Source organism: Monodelphis domestica, chromosome 5 (assembly GCF_027887165.1).
Source record: "Monodelphis domestica isolate mMonDom1 chromosome 5, mMonDom1.pri, whole genome shotgun sequence".
Lineage (NCBI taxonomy): Eukaryota > Metazoa > Chordata > Mammalia > Didelphimorphia > Didelphidae > Monodelphis > Monodelphis domestica.
Window position 1 is genome coordinate 84,865,796 of NC_077231.1, and position 20,789 is coordinate 84,886,584.

Consider the following 20,789-nt stretch of genomic DNA (forward strand, 5'->3'; position numbering starts at 1 on the left):
TATAATTTTGCATAATAATGAGTGCTATAATTTTATGACAGTTTTATTGACAAGAATTAGTGTAGTCAAAGTTAATAATGTTAGAGATATACTATATTTGTTAAAGTTACATTTTTTTAGTTAACAAAAAAATAATCTTTTCATCTTACCCCCCCAAAGGGAAAACCAAAACCCTCCTAACAATATGCATCATCTAGCAAAATCTGCTTTGTGTTGGCCATATCCCCTAAACCATATTTAGATATATAGTCTTAAAATACTTTTTCAAAGCATATTATTTCTTCCCTATACAAAGCACATTGGCAAAGGTATGGGATGACTGATTGTATTTATAGCTAGGGTTGTTGTGCATATTTGTCCTTGGATTTGCTGAGTCTGACTTTTCTGTCAGCAGTTATGTTTATGTTTAAGAATAAATCCCAAAAGACAAGGAAGTAATACAATAGTAATTTGGGTTCTATAATAGATAATTATATGATGTATTGTGGTTGAAGAGTAGTTAGTGGGTGACTTATTTCTGGTGGTGAAATGATGCATAATTTTTTTTTTGAGTGACTAATGGAAAGATGGTGGTATTAAAGTTATCCCCCTATAAGAAAAGAGGTCATTGGTAACTCTTAAAAACTGTTGCTATCACCTGAGCAGCTAGAAGAATTACACTCAGAGGGAACAGTGACAAACTGTATAGGATGAAAGGACAAGACATAAATAGGTATATAGATATATGCATACATAAATACATATACATGTGTATGTATGTATATATATATACACATATATATACATGACTAGAGCTAAAAAAGAAAAGAGGTTATGACTAAAAGAAATGGGAAAAGAAACAAATGGGGGTAAATTTATATCTCACAAAGAATCTCATGGCGGGAGGGGGGAGAACATCGATACACTGGAAGGGTAAAGAGGTTGGAGACAGGAAATACTTAACTCCTACGTACTTTGAAACTGCCCCAAAGAGGGAAGAACAACCCAATCCATTGGGGAAGAGAATAGATCTGTGCCCTATAGGGGAGTAGAAGGGTAAAAAACGGACTGGTGGGGAGGGAAGCAGTACAAGGGAGGGAGAGGGTGTGTGTGGGGGAATTTTAAAAAGACTACAGGGGAAAATAAGGGAGGGAATAAGAAGGGAGGGGGGTAGAAAGGGAAGTAAAATAAGGGAGGGAACGGGGGAGGGGGGGGTGACTATAAACAAACATTGGGATAGAAGGAAATAATGAAAGAAGAAAAGGCAGGACCAGGAGTAGAAATCAAAATGCTGGGAATACACAGCTAGTAATCACAACTCTGAATGTGAATGGAATAAACTCACCCATAAAACGCAAGCAAATAGCAGAGTGAATTAGAATCCAAAACCCTACCATATGCTGTCTGCAAGAAACACACATGAGGAAGATAGATACGCATAGGGTGAAAGTAAGAGGATGGAGCCAAACCTATTGGGCATGATAAAAAGAAGGCAGGAGTAGCAATCATGATATCGGACAAAGCCAAAGTAAACATAAATCTAGTTAAAAGAGATAGGGAAGGTAATTACATCCTGATAAAAGGCAGTATAGACAACGAGGAAATATCTGTACTCAATATGTATGCACCAAATGGCAGAGCATCCAAATTTCTAAAGGAGAAACTAGAGGAGCTCAAGGATGAAATAGATAGAAAAACTCTACTAGTGGGAGATCTGAAACTTCCCCTATCTGAACTAGATAAATCAAATCAAAAAATAAATAAGAAAGAGGTGAGAGAAGCAAATGAAATCTTAGAAAAATTAGAGTTAGTAGACATATGGAGAAAAATAAATAGGGACAAAAAGGAATACACCTTCTTTTCAGCAGTACATGGTACATTCACAAAAATTGACCATGTACTAGGGCACAAAATCATTGCAAACAAGTGCAAAAGGGCAGAAATAATAAATGCAACCTTCTCAGACCACAGTGCAATAAAAATAATAATTAGTAAGGGTACATGGATAGATAAATCAAAAATTAATTGGAAATTAAACAATATGATTCTCCAAAACCAGCTAGCTAAAGAACACATCGTAGAAACCATTAATAACTTCATTGAAGAAAATGACAATGGTGAGACATCCTTTCAAAACCTATGGATGCAGCCAAAGCAGTACTCAGGGGGAAATTTATATCCTTGAGTTCATATATAAACAAATTAAGAAGGGCAGAGGTCAATGAATTAGGCATGCAAATTAAAAAACTAGAAAGTGAACAAATTAAAAATCCTCAGATGAAGACTAAATTAGAGATCCTAAAACTCAAAGGAGAAATTAATAAAATTGAAAGTCAAAGAACTATTGATTTAATAAATAAGACTAGAAGCTGGTACTTTGAAAAAACAAATAAAATTGACAAAGTACTAGTCAGTCTAATTAAAAAAAGGAAAGAAAAAAACCAAATTGACAGTATCCAAGATGAAAAGGGAGACTTCACCTCTAATGTAGAGGAAATCAAGGCAATCATTAAAAACTACTATGCCCAATTATATGGAAAAAAATATGGCAATCTAAGTGATATGGATGAATACTTACAAAAATATAAATTGCCTAGACTAAAAGAAGAAGAAATAAATTACCTAAACAACCCCATATCAGAAAAAGAAATTGAACAAGCCATCAAAGAACTCCCTAAGAAAAAATCCCCAGGTCCAGGTGGATTCACAAATGAATTCTATCAAACTTTCAAAGAACAGCTAACCCCAATACTATACAAACTATTTGACAGAATAAGCCAAGAAGGGGTTCTACCAAATTCTTTTTACGACACAAACATGGTACTGATCCCAAAGCCAGGCAGGTTAAAAACAGAGAAAGAAAACTATAGGCCAATCTCCCTAATGAATATAGATGCAAAAATCTTAAAAAGGATACTAGCAAAAAGACTCCAGCAAGTCATCACAAGGGTTATCCACTACGATCAGGTAGGATTCATTCCAGGAATGCAAGGATGGTTCAATATTAGGAAAACCATCCACATAATTGACCATATAAACAAGCAAATTGACAAAAATCACATGATTATTTCAATAGATGCAGAAAAAGCCTCTGACAAAATACAACACCCATACCTATTGAAAACACTAGAAAGTATAGGAATAGAAGGGCCTTTCCTAAAAATAATAAACAGTATATACCTAAAACCATCAGCAACATCATCTGCAATGGGGAAAAACTTAAAGCCTTCCCAATAAGATCAGGAGTCAAACAAGGATGCCCATTATCATCTTTATTATTTAATATTGTACTAGAAACACTAGCAGTAGCAATTAGAGAAGAAAAAGAAATTGAAGGTATTAAAATTGGCAATGAGGAGACCAAGCTGTCACTCTTTGCGGATGATATGATGATTTACTTAAAGAATCCCAGGGAATCAGCCAAAAAGCTAATTGAAATAATCAACAACTTTAGCAAAGTTGCAGGATACAAAATAAACCCACATAAGTCATCAGCATTTTTATATATCTCCAACCCAGTTCAGCAGCAAGAATTAGAAAGAGAAATTCCATTTAAAGTCACCCGAGACAATATAAAATACTTAGGAATCTATCTGCCGAGACAAACACAGGAACTATATGAACACAACTACAAAACACTCTCCACACAATTAAAGCTAGATCTAAACAATTGGAAAAACATTGATTGCTTGTGGGTGGGACGAGCTAACATAATAAAAATGACCATCCTACCCAAACTTGTCTATTTAGTGCCATACCCATTGAACTACCAAAAAACTATTTTACTGAATTAGAGAAAACCATAAGAAAGTTCATTTGGAAGAATAAAGGATCAAGGATATCCAGGGAAATAATGAAAAAAAATACAAAGGAAGGTGGCCTTGCAGTCCCAGATCTCAAACTATTTTACAAAGTATACAAAGTATATACAAACTATATTACAAAGCAGCAGTCATCAAAACAATTTGGTACTGGCTAAGAGACAGAAAGGAGGATCAGTGGAATAGACTTGGGGTAAATGACCTCAGTAAGACAGTCTTTGACAAACCCAAAGACCCCAGCTTTTGGGACAAAAACCCAGTATTTGATAAAAACTGCTGGGAAAATTGGAAGACAGTGTAGGAAAGATTAGGTTTGGATCAACACCTCACACCCTACACCAAGATAAACTCAGAATGGACGAATGACATGAATATAAAGAAGGAAACTATAAGTAAATTAGGTGAACACAGAATAGTATACATGTCAGAACTTTGTGAAGGGAAAGATTTTAAAACCAAGCAAGACTTAGAAAGAGTCACAAAATGCAAAATAAATAATCTTGACTACATCAAATTAAAAAGTTTTTGTACAAACAAAACCAATGTAACTAAAATTAGAAGGAAAGCAACAAATTGGGAAACAATCTTCATAACAAAAACCTCTGACAAAGGTCTAATTACTCAAATCTATAAAGAGCTAAACCAGTTGTACAAAAAATCAAGCCATTCTCCAATTGAAAAATGGGCAAGGGACATGAATAGACAATTTTCAGTTAAAGAAATCAAGACTATTAATAAGCACATGAAAAAGTGTTCTAGATCTCTTATAATCAGAGAGATGCAAATCAAAACAACTTTGAGGTATCACCTCACACCTAGCAGATTGTTCAACATTGACAGCAAAGGAAAGTAATGAATGCTGGAGGGGATGTGGCAAAGTAGGGACATTAATGCATTGCTGGTGGAGTTGTGAATTGATCCAACCATTCTGGAGGGCAATCTGGAACTATGCCCAAAGGGCGCTAAAAGACTGTCTGCTCTTTGATCCAGCCATAGCACTACTGGGTTTGTACCCCAAAGAGATAATAAGGAAAAAGACTTGTGCAAGAATATTCATAACTGTGCTCTTTGTGGTAGCCAAAAATTGGAAAATGAGGGGATGCCCTTCAATTGGGGAATGGCTGAACAAATTGTGGTATATGTTGGTGATGGAATACTATTGTGCTCAAAGGAATAATAAAGTGGAAGAATTCCATGGAGACTGGAACAACCTCCAGGAAATGATGCAGAGTGAGAGGAGCAGAACCAGGAGAACATTGTACACAGAGACTGACACATTGTGGTACAAGAGAACGTAATGGACTTCTCCAGTAATGGCTTTACAATGTCCCTGAACAACCTGCAGCGATCTACGAGAAAAACAAACAAACAAAAAAATCCTAAACTATCCTCAAGCAGAGGACAAACTGAGGGAGTAAAAACACAGAGGAAAGGCAACTGCTTGACTACAGAGGTTGAGGGGACATGATTGAGGAGAGATGCTAAATGAGAGCCCTAATGCAAATACCAACAACAAGGAAATGGGTTCAGAGCAAGGACACATGTGATACCCAGACGAATTGCGCATTGGCTAGGGAAGGGGGGGGGATTTAGGGGGGAATAAAAGAAAATGATCTGTTTCCAATGAACAATGTATGAAAATGACCAAATAAAATAATGTTTAAAAAAAGTTATCCAAATATTCATAATTCTTTAGTTTTATAAATTATTTGAATAATAATAATTTGGTAGAGTTTAGGAAGTGAGGAGTCTTGAATTTTTATATGAGGTAAATAATTTTTAAATTTTTTGTTTTTCATTAAAAGAGAAAGGGATTTGAAAACTCTTCTTTCTCCAATGAGCTATTTGTTAATGCAGCTTTTGAATTCTATAAATCAGACAGTAACCCCCTACCCCAATTTTCAGTATTTCTATCTTGCACAGAGTAGGAGCTTAACAAGTGTCTGCTGAATTAGAAAATAAGTACCTTGTTCTTGAGTAAGAATTTTACTAAATATCAAGAAGAATAAAATACTGATGATAGTTATCTTAGGGTCAGTGGATAATTTTTAATCATGCCCATAACTTTTATTCTGATGATCACTTTAAAAAATAAAAAGCAAATCCTTACCTTCTCTCTTAGAACTGATACTGATATTGGATCTAAGGCAGAAGAATAGTTAGGGCTAGGCAGCTGGGGTTAAATGACTTGTCCAGGGTCACACAGGAAATGTCTGGGGCCACATTTGAACCTAGGACTTCCTGTCTTTAGGCCTAGCTTTCTATTTACTGAGCCACCTAGCTAGCTCTCATCACTACTTTAATGTTTCTTAGGCCCAGAATCCTTATTAAAAATATACTAAAAGGACACTATAGGATTTTGTCTTTTAAAATGTCTGATATAAGCCATTGTGTTTTTTTTTTTCCTATATGACTTAATTATCCCATTCAAAGGATGGCTTATTTAGGCATGGCTAACTTAAAAAAACCCCATCATTTATTTATTTATTTATTTATTTAAAGGCATTAATTTAGCTTATACAATTATGTAATAGCACATAATCTGATATTCACACAGGTTGTTGATCTGTGCTTTTGTAGAAAGAATGGTTGTTCTTGTGAGAGATCTTGGCAGAGAGGATAGAGAACTAACCTTGGCACAGCCATCTCTGTTTGAAGCAACAGCAAGGCTTCAAAGGCGGAACAGAATGCAATCTAGTTCTCAGATCTGCTGCTTGGGCCCCTCCACCCTGACCCACAGTGGTTTCCCTTAGCTCGTAGACAGTTGACTTGAAGGGGAGGTTGATACAAAAATATTTTGATTAGTACAATTTTACGTTTTTCTCATATGATTGAGTGGAGGCATATTGAAGCTGTGGAGAGAGATGAGAATGAAAGAATAAGGAGGAACATGATTAATCAGTTCTTGATCATGAAGGTACTTTGAGCTTAAAGTTGTTCCCACTTTCCTCTTCTTCATTCATTATCATGTGTTTGACTGCTTTTTGTTGCTATGGAAACATGCTCTGCCTGAAATTTGAAATCAACTTTGTAGTAGAAGATTGGATCTTTGATGGAGAATTCTTGCTTTACTTTAATGATTTAAGTAGATTCAAGGATTTTTAAAAATAGCTTCTAAATGAACAGTTAAGTTCATTTGAAATACTTTGACCACATAATAAGACAAGACTCATTGGAAAAGATCCTGATATTGAGAAAATTTTAAGGGAAAAGGAGAAAGGGAAGATAAGTTGAAATGGATAGATAATGCCATGGAAACAATGAACATGACCTTGGACAGATTCCAGGAGATATCAAAGTATAGAAGGGCCTAATGTGCTATAGTCCATGAGGCCACAAAGAGTCAAATATGACTGGAAAAAGACAAACCCCAATTTTACTATTTTATATAATATTGAAGTAAAGCCCTACAATCTAAATTGCTGTTTTAAATCTTATGTAGCAAATTAAATTCAGGTATACCCCCTCCCATTTTCCTTTACCTCAGATACTCTCTTATTTACGTAACTTTAGAAATGGTTGACAGATGGATAGGGCATCTTCCAAAGGATTAAATCCCAGGCAAAAGAAATCATGGGCATGTGTGCCTCTGAATAGAGATGGTGAATTGAGTTCTACATCACATTTGAAAAAGTAAGTAGTAATTCATGTGCTGGGTTCTTTCTTAGCTGGTTATTCTTCATTTTTGGTACTGCGCGCGCGCACGCGCACGTGTGTGTGTGTGTGTGTGTGTGTGTGTGTGTCTGTCTGTCTGTCTGTCTGTGTCTGTGTGGTGGGGGTGGACAAGTAATTAGCAAAACCTGTTGCTGTCATTGCCTATAGTCAGATGGAAGGAAAGGTTCGGTTCTAAGCCCTATCATTGGGCCAGAGGAGTTTTGGTTTATTCTGACACTACCAAAGCATTTGATACTCAATTGCACCTGAGTCATTATGTGTGTGGGTTTTTGCTTCATCTCTTAAAAAATAAATTTCTACTGTTTTTCAATTTGACCATTTTTACTGAGGCCATTTAATTGTGAATAATTAAGAAAAATGTAACAAATCATAGTTGTTAGGATCTTATAGAAAAAAAGCTGTGTACATATATATGTTTGCAGTTTTAAGAGTGGTTAGGTAAGATGAAAGCATACTATCTTCTACATTAATTTACTTACAGTTTTATTTTGGGGTTTTGGATTCATATGAATATTCTCTTACAACAGTGACCAATATGGAAGTATGTTTTGCATGATAATACAAATGTATAATCCAGATCAAATTGCTTACCATTTCCAATAGTGGGGAGTGTAGGGACAGTTGGAGGATCTTAAAATTCTGGAAAATATTTGTTGAAAATTGCTATTACATGTAATTGAAAAAATAAAATATTTTTGAATTAAAATTAAAAAAGCATTCATGCTAGCTTTTTGTATAGAATGAGTAGCTAACATTTAAAAAAATTTGGAATAACTTCCCCAATAAAAAAACTTAAGGTTTGAAATGGAAATATCTGTGACTCATCATCTTATTGGCATTCTCAGCTAATGTTTTTAGATAGGTGCATATGTGCTGGGAGGACAAGTCATTATCGTGAACCTCAGTTGTTCTTAAGTTGAGACCCAGTGTGTTTTGTGTATTTATTTTGAAAGGTTTCTTAATACCTTTAACCCACATTTCTACAACTTCAAGAAATAAGTTATTTTATAATTGATTTCTAGATGTTGTTTGGAGAGTAAAAATTGTGATTGCTTTTTTTTATTTGAAGATTAGAAGTTTGAATATATTTCACTTCTGTTGAAGTGGGCTCTTCAAAGAGGACATTTGCTTATTTTTGTTTTCTTAGTCCCTGGCACATAGAAGGCATTTAACAAAAGTTTGTTAATCCATTGGTAGTAGATTACTTCAGTTCTAATTATAGTAGTTTCACTAATTTATTATAACATACACTTTTTAAAGTCTGAAAATAAAACTGATGTATGGTAAACCAGCATTTTCCTGTTAACTTTGTTTCCCATTTTCAAAATAAGCTGTTTTTGAGAGGTGTTTTTTAGATAGAATCCAGGAACATTCAATGTAGAAGAGCTTTAACTTTCTTATGTGGCTTTATTAAATTTATCTTGGCAAGTGATTTACATTTTTAAAAAAATTATTTTTTCAATAAATATACATTTATTTTTTCTTCCTCCATTTCTCCTATTGGGAATTAAAAAAAGAAAGCTCACATGATAAATATGCTTCATCAAGCAAAATAAATTTCTGTATTGGCTAAATATATAAAATTCTGTATTCAGAATCTGTTACCTCTTTGTTACAGTTGTATAGCATTGGTCCTGAGGAATTGTGATTGGTACTTATATTGATCAGAGTTTATAAGTCTTTTTAAATTGTTTGTTTTTAGTGTTGTTGTTATATATATTCATCTGGTTCTTTTTAGTACAATCTTCATTAGTTTATACAAGTCTTCCCAGGTTTCTCTGAAACCATCCTTTTGGACATTTCTTATGAAATGTATTATTTCATTTCATTCATTTACTGTAACTTTTCAGCCATTCCCTATTTGGTGGATATTCCCTCAGTTCTTAGATTTTTTTGCCTATCATAAAAAGAACTGCCATATTTTTATGTAGATGGGATTCTTCTTTCTTTGATCTCTTTGGAGTTTAGGCCTAGTAGTAGTGTTGGATTATTTAGAAACTTTGATTATAGTTCCAATTTGCTTTCCAGAATGACAGATTCAATTTACAGGTTCATCAATAAGACATTAGTGTGCTTGTTCTAAAACAGAACCTCCAACATTTGTTATTTTCTTTTATTGTCAACTTTTGCTAATCTGATGATTATGAGTATGCAAGTCATTTAAAAAATGGTGGGTAAAATGTTTCTTTGAATGTATGCTGACTTAGAAGGGACCTAAAAAGGTTATGATATAGTTTAGAAATATTTGTTATGGCCCCAGCTATTGGTGTGTTCTTGAACCATTTACTTTTTTATATGCCAGTTATAAATGGTGATTATACTACCCTGACAGGAATATTAGAGATAGGAAGAGGATTGGTGACTATGATTTAATTGGTAGAGGGAACTCCTCAAATGAACCATCTCTAGTACTACAGGTTGATACCTGTTCTCCAACTTGTACAGCAAGATCAAACACCTGCATGACAGCCTGTAACACTCCTGAGTTTGGCCTGAACTAAATTAAAGCTTACATTTCTGGGGATTAAATCAACAAACAGAGAGGATTACAATTCAGTCTTCCCAATCAAGGAAGAGCTAAGTACCTTCATTGTTACAATCTTTCAGTCTTCACAGGAGGAAAGCTATTTATTAAATATCTCTTGGTAAGAGTTTGGTATTCATACACACATACACAATCATTAACTATACGTAAGCCATTCACCAATAGATAAATGATCAAAGTATATAAACAAATAGTTCTCCAATGAAAAATTATAAAATATTAACTGTAGTGGAAGAATGCTCTAGATTACTAATTTTTGTTGTTTTTATTAATTAGATTAGTCATGTCTGACCTTTGTGACCCTATTCGGGATTTTCTTGGCAAAGATACTAGAGTGTTTTCCCATTTCCATGTCAAATATTGGTTAGAAAGGGTTTGAATTTAGGGAAAGACTTTAAAATTTGGGAGTGTAATGGTTACTCTTCAAGACAGTAATGGTGGGTTCTGAGGAAGCTGATAGGGGAGGAGTCAAGATGGGATGGCTGGCAGATCTGTGTGTCTGTGACTGCCAGGTGCTCTCCCTATTTCACCACACTAGGGCTGAGATGGGAGGGGTAATCTCAGGAAGATGGTGTTCCTGGGTGATGGGTCCATGCCCGGATACTGAAGGGAGGTCTTCCCTATTGGTTGGTTGATGACAAGGATAATCCAGGGTGGGCGAGCACAGATCACCCTGAGATATAAGCCTCCCCTTTGCTTCACTGCACAGCTTGGGGGTCGGGGTTGGAGGTGGCAGCACTGACCGGAATAGGGAATGACTGATCAGCTGCCAATAGATATCTGCTCCCTCTATGTTCCCTAGAATAAGTCCTTCCCTTTTATCTGACTGCGATTTGAAAGTAAGACTGTAATGATTCAAGGTATCAAAGAGGGGGTTGGGTAGAGGAGGAGAGGTGTTCCTAAAATCCTAATCCCAAGGTCCTTCTTCCTGGCAGACCTCAAAGATCAAACCAGAAATTCTCCTTACCTTCCCAAGTTCTTACCTTAACTTAAATTGGGGCATTAAAGAAATCAGGACAGGAATAAGGCAAGTGGGAAAGATCTTTGAAGGGGGCGGCTCAAATGCTGTTGAGTCTGTGGCCCCTCAGGTCTGATGGGACCTGAATCTCTCTTCTGATATTGATGATGTCAGGCAACAATGAGTCTTTTGCTGGGAAGCTCCACAGTTGTTCCTCTGGGCTAATCTCTGGGTTGGCTCTTAGACAATCTTGAGCAAGGCAAGAAACCTCTCCTGAGATCTCCGGTCTAAAAGCCTCTCTTGTTCTGGAATCTCTCCCAGGTCCCTTTGGTTCTTTTCCAGTCTCCTTTGCTCCAAACTTCAATGGCCTACTTCTGTCAATCAAAACTTCCTTTGAACATTCCATCCTTTCCCCTTCTTCCTGCTTTACTGTTTACTAAACAAACACTTATTTAGGAGGACCTTAGATATGCTCTTAGGATGAATGAAAGTGAGGTTCTGTAAAGCTGTCTTGGAGCAGCTATCTTGGAAAGGTAACTGTACTAGGAAAAGATTAACAGTTAGTTTGACTTGTCTTGTTTCTTCCTGTATCATGTCTACAAGTCCATTTCTTTGAATTTCTTTTTTCTTGCCTGTAAAATATACAAGGCAATAATCAGAGATCTTAGAAGTCTGAAGTTTGAAGGGACCTTGGGGCCATCTAGTTAAATCCTCTCATTTTGCAGATGAGGAAACTGAGGCCCAGAAAAGCAAAGCATTTTGTTGAGGTCTGAAGAAGCATTTGAAACTGGGTCTTCTGAATCCAATCAACTACCAGTCTCATCAGATGGTGAGAGAAGTGTGTTATAAACCTTAAAATATTGTGTATAATTAGGGCAGGAAGTCTTTTGCCTTTTTCTGTATCCCCAGAGTTACAATGCCTGGCACATCATAGGTGCTTAACAAATATTTATCAAACAAACAAATGAACTATTAAGAGGATAAACTTTTTTTAAAAAGAAAAGAAAAAAGACCTATTTTTGTGAGACATTTAAAATGATATAATTTTCTTATGTTTTTATTCATCTTTTGCTCTCAACATCATTTCATTTGTAAATTCTCCTCTTCCTTACCCATCACTTCTCATAATTAAAAGAGAATAAAAAACAGTTCAGCAAAGACTTAACAACTCAAAAAAAAAACCCCAAACACATTTAAATTAGGTGCATTTATAAAATGTGGCAGAACATCTTCCTCAAAAATAGGATTATGCACATGAATGATCATGAGGCCCCAAAACTTATGCATCTAGGTCATTAGTTATAAGGCCTCGAATACATTTTGACTATAATGTGTCTTATGACTTAGAGGGAGGAGAATGTATGCCTTTTAATTTGGCCACTGCCCAAACTTCTTTCTTTGTGTGAATATATATTTGGTATCTTTACCAGACTTCAGTAGAGGAGTCAAATTTAGTGATCCTTCAAAATACTCTGTCTCTCCAGTTGGCTTTGTAGAACAGGGAAACAAAGGTTAGTTATCCTGAGGAAAAACATGGACCATGTGGGAGCTTCATTCATGGGGCTTCTTGATTCTTCAGTAGATCCTTGTTCTCATGGATATGAGGACTTCCTTCTAGTAGTGCAGCATTCACAGCTCTTCTTGCCCTTTCATCAGTCTTCCTTTGAGGAACAACCCTGTGTACTAGAAGTCTTCCTATATATCTTTAAGTAATATATGACTTGGAGTTCTCAATCTGTGACCACAGACTTTTTTTTTCCCAGTTTAAAGATTTGCTGGATATTTTTTATATCTTTTGTTGCCCTGTTACACACCATAAGTAATGTTATATCCTAATTACCCTCTACCTGGTCTTTCTTTGTAAAACAATAGGTGGCCACCTGTTGTGATTTTTTTATAGTTATGGTGGTCTGTAGATTGTAGCCATATAGCATCACCAGAAGAATATTGCTGTTAAAAAGGTGATTCTTGTTTCTTGGAGTCACTTGAGATCATGGACAATAGAACATTAATATCAGATAGCTCCCAATTTTTACTTTATGTGAAAATAAATTATCTTAGCTCTACCACATGCTTCTTATGTGACTAGGTAAGTCATTTCCCCTCTGTGAGCCTGTTTCCTGTGACAAGGAAATCACTTTAAAAGACTGATATATATTAATTTAAGGTCACCAAGGAATTCAGCTATGTAATTCCTAAATGAAAACCCAAGTTTGCAGTCAATCTTTTATGGACTTTAATTATAATAGGAGGAAGAAAGGAATTAGAGATAGAGAGAAAAAGGGAGAGAAAGGAATAGGGCTTAAATACCCCTTCTGTTTAGGCTGGGCCAAAAGGCCCAAGCCCTTAGATAGCTGGGGCAAAGAAAGGAGATCAGTCCCTATTACTCACGTGACCAAAATGGAGAAACAGTCTCAGAGGCCCCCACCTTCAGCTTCCTTCAGAGCAAGCTTCTCAGAGTACACTGCCACCACTCCAATCAACTCCTCAACCCCCTCCCAGTCTTCAGACCCCCCTGATCTTTAAGGAAACCATCCAAGTTGCCTCCCCTCAGTTCTCACATCTACCAATCACTGTCCATCAATTTCCCTGTGCCAATGGAGGCTCTAGCTTAACCCAGGACTGCCCAGAGGCTTTGCACATGTCTGTTGAAGGTCATATTTTCAAATAATTAAATCTTTGATCCTTTGCTACAGCCCTTTCTAAATCCTGTTAACCTGAGTAGGGTAGAGATTGGAATAATTAAATTTTGATCTATGCTGCAGCCCTTCCTCAATCCTGTTAGGACTGAATAGGGTGGAGATTGATTCCAAGTATCTCCATTGTATCAATTCTAAAATCAATCATGACTCAAAGGAATTCCTGTTCTATGCTTAAGCATAGGTCAAAGTCCTTTCCATTGTTCAGCAAAAGGTTTCTGTCCTAAAGTAATCTTAAGAAGGGAAGAGAAGGAACCTCCCATGCCAATGGGGTTCCCATTCCAATAGACTATCAGTAAGAAATTTTCCAAGTATGAAATATCCCAATGGTGAAATTTCCAACTTTTATAAGTCTAAGGAATTTTGAGGTTTACATTCCTCTTTTGTAAAGTGAGAGGTTTGCACTAGGTAAAGCTAGGGTTTTTTCTGTCTCTAAATTTCTCATCCTATGATAGTAATATTTTATTTGACCATGATATAAAAAAAATGCAAAAATAAGTTTTGATTATTTTAAACTTTCTAATCCAAAATTTTATTTAGGCTAAATCTTAATGAATTAAGAAAAGATGAAAAGTCTCTTCTCTCATTTTGGGGAAATATTTCTTGGCCAAGTTTCTTTTTATTTTAAATAATTTTAATTTTTATTCCAAAGTTTAATTCCAAATTAGAATACATTTACATATGCATAGTAAAATAGAAGAAAATAACTGCAAAAATCTACAACTCTGTTATATAACTTGCTGTTCTTTTAAAGTATAAAACAAGATCAACCTGTAGCCTTCATAACTAAATAATAACCCTGTTTGTCTGGCATTGTGACCAAGTTTCTTAAAAATGTATGCAATATCTTATAGAAAGAAAAGCAGAAACAGAATCATTATTACTATGGTAAGTCAACATTTATACACATATGACTTTTGTGAAATGGGATTTTCTGATGAGATGAAAATTCTAATTCCTGAGTGTTAATTATTTTATATATTGATTACCTCTTTTCAGAGAATTAGAAAATTCTGTATAATTTCATAATTAATTATAAAGCTTCAATTTAAAAGCAGTCTATTACTTTTTTATGTCAGATTTCTTGTTGGAATTTGGAATGTATTTTCTCATTGAAAACAATATTATAAATAGCTAGCTTTCCTAGGTAACTCATGAAGTTTTATTTAAACCAGAATGTAATAGAAATAATATTTATGTGTATATATAAAATAGAAAGTAATACTGTTGCTGTATTATTAAATTAGTAATGAGTAATCAAGCAGAAAAATTACTTAGTATTATTAAAATATTTTAGGAAAATAGACATATTTTAGAAGAGGATATTTCAGTGATACTTTAAAGATGATCGCTGAATTATTTTCAGGAAGATGGTAGTATAAATTCTTACAGTTAATTTTATTTAAACACTCAGGGCTTTCCATTTCCTTGATATAGTACAGTGAATGTGAACTTTTTAGAGACAGATTGCTGGGCTCTGCCTCCATCCCCAGACCAAGGGCCATGTCCCCCAGACCTCCCCCCAGGCTCCCCCCTCCCTCTGTTCCAGGTGTGCCCCCACCCTTACTCCACACAGGGGAGGGAGGAAGGGCTCCCATTGAGCTGTGGGCATGGAGGGGTGGGTGAAGTGAGAAATACTAGGGAGTGTAGAGAGGGGGAGGGAAGTGGCCCAAGCACTCTGTTCCTCTCCAGCTCTGCCATCTATAAGAAGTCCACCTTACCCTCTGTATGCTTCCATTGAGATGCTGGGCAGAGGTGTGGGGTATGTGAAAAAATGTCTTCAGGCTTGGTGGAGAGGGGGAGAGGAGTCTCTCCATCAGAGTCCCTCTGCCTTTCTGGTAATGAGCTGAGGGTGTCCATGTGCCCACAGAGAGCACTCTGTGTGCCACCTTTGGCACCCGTGCCATAGGTTCACCATCACTGATAGAGTAATATCATTAACACTACTTGTATACTATCACGCATACCTTAGAAGTATGTTTGACTCACAATATAATGTGGGAGGGCAGAGAGTTTTTTAAGGGAACCAATTAGCAAGAAAAGGTATATATATGCATACATATCTCTTAGATAGATTTTTATTGCAGTCAGATGTAAAGTAATATGTAAAGGATGAAAATAAGAGAAGGCAAGGAACCAGTTTCTTCTTACCAGTAGCTTGGACTTGATTTGAAGCAGGTTTGGTGTGGGATTAAGGGGAGTCAGATTGTAAATATGTTTATGCATATGTAAAGACTTTCCATTTCCAGAGAGTGTTTATACTGAATTTTTTCTTTCACATAGATGTTAACTTCAGGGATCTTTCAATTATTGTGAACACCTATTATAGTATTATGAAACTTAATTACTTGAATTTTCTGGATTTGGATTCTAGGTAAATAAACATTTACCATATGTAGATGAAGAATAGAGAGCACATTACATACTTTCATTTTGCATGTACTGATGCCAGATCAATCTCTCAAAAACAGGGAAAATGCTATTTTCCCTCTCCTAAGATTAAGGGTACTTTTGTCTCATAATTTTTAAATATTCAGATTTATTTTGCATATCAACTTTTCCAATTATATAAGCTTTTCTGAAATTGAGAATTCTGTCTTCTTTAGAAAAATAATATATTCTGTTTCAAATTTGATTAGTATGTATTATCTAACAACTTTTGTGATAATAGTTTTTAGCGTATTTCTATAAGATAAATTGTTGACACAGATATGTACATTGTTTGTATATATTTCTGACTAAAAATAGTTACACATAATTTTTTTTATTAGGAAGTGGCTGTTTTCGTCTTTGATAAAAAGCTGATTGACAAATATCAAAAATTTGAAAAGGATCAGATCATTGATTCTCTAAAACGAGGAGTCCAACAATTAACCCGGCTTCGACACCCTCGACTTCTTACTGTCCAACATCCTTTAGAAGAATCCAGGTAAAATTTTATGTAGCTTAAAAAGACTTAATAAAGCCATTAAAATATTTTATATTTTAAATCTGTCTTTAGAATTTTCTGTGATGATACAAATATGGAAGTTCTTACAATTTGAGCACTGGGAACAGGTTCAAAGTTTAAATGATCTTACCTTATTAGATTTCTTTGATATTTCTTTGTGAGTGATGATAGGAAGAATCTTTGTCAGCAAAGGCTTTTCTTCATACTTTCAGTGGATAAGCTATTGAGAGCCTGCTTTATTATTGGTATTGTTTTTAGGCAATATGGATTATACAGAAGTTATATGACAGTCCTTTCCCTTAAGTAAATTAAAAGAGGGGAGATAACATACAACTGCTAAAAAACTCTTATGACATTATATACTTAAGTACCAGATTTTGTAGTTCTCAGGGCCAGAGGAATACATAGAATGGAGAGGGTCTTTCAAGGGGTCTGTGACACAAAGAAGATTACAGTCCTTTGCTCCAGAAAGTTATAAAGCTCTACTCTGCTACAAACTTATGATAGTCTCAGTTGGATTCTCATCTGTTCTGCTCTCCATTCATTTATCCCTGGTTCACACCCTGTCACTTTCTTTGATAAATGCAAATGTTTTTCATACTCCTTAAATTTCTAATCTTACTCCCATGCTCTCCTTTTCAGCAGTTGATATAATTTTTACTGAGATCTAAGCCCTTCTACAAGATCACCATTGGAGGAAGTCACAGCACTTTAATAAATGAGCCCAGTAGAGGGTCATTTCTACCCAGGAGTACCTATTGATCTTCCTTGATAGACTATTTTGCTCCCTTCTGAAGCTGTTCTAAACCTTTTTTTATTTCTCAAACTGCTTCAGTTTTTTCCATGTCTTTTTCTATTTTATTTTATTTTATTTTTTATTTTTTTTAAATTTTATTTGGTCAATTTCAAACATTATTCCTTGGTTACAAAAATCATATTCTATTCTTTCCCCCTCCCCCCCTTCCTGTAGCCAACGCGCAATTCCAATGGGTATTACATGTGTCCTTGATCAGAACCTATTTCCATGCTGTTGATGTTTACACTAGGATGTTCATTTAGGGTCTAAATCCCCAGTCATATATGCCCCTCGACCCATGTAATCAAGCAGTTGTTTTTCTTCTGTGTTTCTACTCCCACAGTTTTTCCTCTGGATGTGGATAGCATTCTTTCTCTTAGATACCTCTGGGTTGTTCAGGATCACTGCATTGCCACTAATGGAGAAGTCTGTTACATTTGATTGTACCACAGTGTATCAGTCTCTGTGTACAATGTTCTCCTGGTTCTGCTCCTTTCACTCTGCATCACTTCCTGGAGGTTGTTCCAGTTCCCATGGAATTCCTCCACTTTATTATTCCTTTGAGCACAATAGTATTCCATCACCAACAGATACCACAATTTGTTCAGCCATTCCCCAGTTGAAGGGCATCCTCTCATTTTCCAATTTTTGGCCACCACAAAGAGCGCAGCTATGAATATTCTTGTACATGTCTTTTTCCTTATTATCTCTTTGGGGTACAAACCCAGTAGTGCTTTCCATGACTTTTTTTCTGTCAGGAATTGTTCCTGCTTCCCCTCACCCCTGTACTTTCCTGAGGAAGTCCAGGTCATACCTTGTGAACTCTCATCTCTTCTCTGTACCTGAAAACCTCTAATCTTTAATACCTATTTTTGAGGCTCTTTGCTTGCTGAGGCAAACCCATTTGCTTCTTTCCTTCATTTAGTCCTCTCTGGCATCTTCTATGAGCTTGGATCACTAATTATCTCCTTTCCTTCTTGCCTTCAGGTTCTTTGCATAGTACTATTGCTTTATCCAGTGTCTAAAATTACACTGCTAATCTACTCCGTTTTTAAAATATCTTCACTTGATCTTCCATCACCTTTAAGCTTCCTTTCTGGATCTTTCTTCCCTTTCACTGCCAAACTCCTAGAAAGACTTGTTTAAACTCAGTTCCTCCATTTCCTTACCATGTACTCGGTTCTCAACACTATTTAAATTGTACTTTCCATTATGATTTTTACAAACTTCAAGTAACATAAACAAGTCCTCTTAGAACAGAAAAAAGGATTAAAGGGGACACCATAGACCTCTTTTATAGCTTTTTAAAAGTATATATTAAAACGCAGTAACATAGTAATTTGTTGTCTGTGTCTCCTTCTGAACACAGCATCTGTTCTCTTCTATGTATTTAAAAGATTATTCTTAATAAAAACTAGATAAAAGGAACATTTTTATGTATAAAATAGAGCATAAAAATAGGGTTGCATCTGAAATTCTGAATTTCTATTTTCTTTGAAAATACAATTCATTCTTTCTTTAAATTATATTAAATTCAACATAAATTTTCAAAGCTATCCTTATCCATTTTCTTTTGACCTTCTCTTCTGTGTAGTAAAAATAAAAAATGTTTCTGTGACCCTCCCTTCTTTCTTTTCCTTTCTTATTTTGGGTAACCCTATTAGTATTATCCTTTCTATTCCATCTCCCTTCCCCCATTAGAGAAATCTTTTTTAACAGTTGTCTGTTGTTAAGGAAAACAAATTCCTACATTAACTATGTCCAAAAATTTATGTCTCTTGTACCTTTTTGAGTCTGTCTCCTCTGTTGGGAAATGGTAGCACACTTTATCCTCCATCCTTTGGAATTGTAGTTGGTCATTACATTGGTCAAGGTTACCTCTTTGTTGTTTTTATTTTCAAAGTCAACACTTGGTAGTCTGACTTCTAACCATACTAAATGAATGCAGTGGTTTTCTCCAGTGGTCTCAGTGTTGTCTTTAATTTTCCAAGTTACTAGTGTTCTCTTAATTGTCCAAAATAGAATTTCCACTAACTTTACTTATTGATTTAATTTTTTTTTCTTTTGTGAGCACCACCACTCTTCCGATCTACCAGATTTGTAACTTCAGAGTCATAAGAGACTCTTACCTCTTTTTCATCCCATATCATTTTCTTTTTTTTTAATTTTAAACATTATTTTATTTGGTCATTTCCATACATTATTCACTGGAAACAAAGATCATTTTCTCCCCCCCCCCCCCCCCCACCTTTCCCATAGCCGACGCATGATTCCACTGGTTATCACATGTGTTCTTGACTCGAACCCATTTCCCTGTTGTTGGAATTTGCATTATAGTGTTCATTTAGAGTCTCTCCTCAGTCTTATCTCCTCCAACCCTGTAGTCAAGCAGTTGCTTTTCATCGGTGTTTTTACTCCCACAGTTTATCCTCTGCTTGTGGATAGTATTTTTTAGATCCCTGCAGATTGTTCAGGGACATTGCATTGACCCTAATGGAGAAGTCCATCACCTTCGATTGTACCACAATGTATCAGTCTCTGTGTACAATGTTTTCCTGGTTCTGCTCCTTTTGCTCTGCATCACTTCCTGGAGGTTGTTCCAGTCTCCATGGAATTCCTCTACTTTATTATTCCTTTTAGCACAATAGTATTCCATCACCAACATATACCACAATTTGTTCAGCCATTCCCCAATTGACGGGCATCCCCTCGTTTTCCAATTGTTGGCCACCACATAGAGTGCAGCTATGAATATTCTTGTACAAGTTTTTTTCCTTATTATCTCTTTGGGGTACAAACCCAGCAGTGCTATAGCTGGATCAAAGGGTAGACATTCTTTTATCGCCCTTTGGGCATAGTTGCAAATTGCCCTCCAGAATGGCTGGATCAATTCACAACTCCACCAGCAATGAATTAGTGTCCCCACTTTGCCACATCCCCTCCAGCATTCATTACTTTCCATAGCTGCTGTCATGTTAGCCAATCTGCTAGGTGTGAGGTAATACCTCAGAGTTGTTTTGATTTGCATCTCTCTGATTATAAGAGATTTAGAACACTTCTTCATGTGCTTATTAATAGTTTTGATTTCTTTGGCTGCGAACTGCCTGTTCATGTCCCTTGCCCATTTGTCAATTGGAGAATGGCTTGATTTTTTGTACAATTGATTTAGTTCTTTATAAATTTGAGTAATTAAACCTTTGTCAGAGGTTTTTATGAAGATTGTTTCCCAATTTGTTGCTATTCTTCTGATTTTGGTTACATTTGTTTTGTTTGTACAAAAACTTTTTAATTTGATGTAATCCAGATTATTTATTTTGCATTTTGTAACTCTTTCTAATTCTTGCTTGGTTTTGAAGTTTTTCCCTT

General features: G+C 35.6%; 1 protein-coding gene across 3 annotated transcripts in view; it reads left to right on the forward strand.

Annotated features, from left to right (window-relative positions):
- Positions 1 to 20,789, forward strand: part of SCYL2 (SCY1 like pseudokinase 2) — a 70,412-nt gene that overhangs the window by 16,352 nt on the left and 33,271 nt on the right. For 2 of the 3 annotated variants that reach the window (XM_001365125.5, XM_016425739.2), the window contains exon 3: positions 16,449 to 16,606. In XM_001365125.5, the coding sequence (XP_001365162.1) occupies positions 16,449 to 16,606 (158 nt within the window). Of the gene's footprint in view, positions 1 to 11,703; positions 11,808 to 16,448; positions 16,607 to 20,789 lie in introns of all 3 variants that reach the window. The other variant, XM_056798694.1, reaches the window with a different exon arrangement.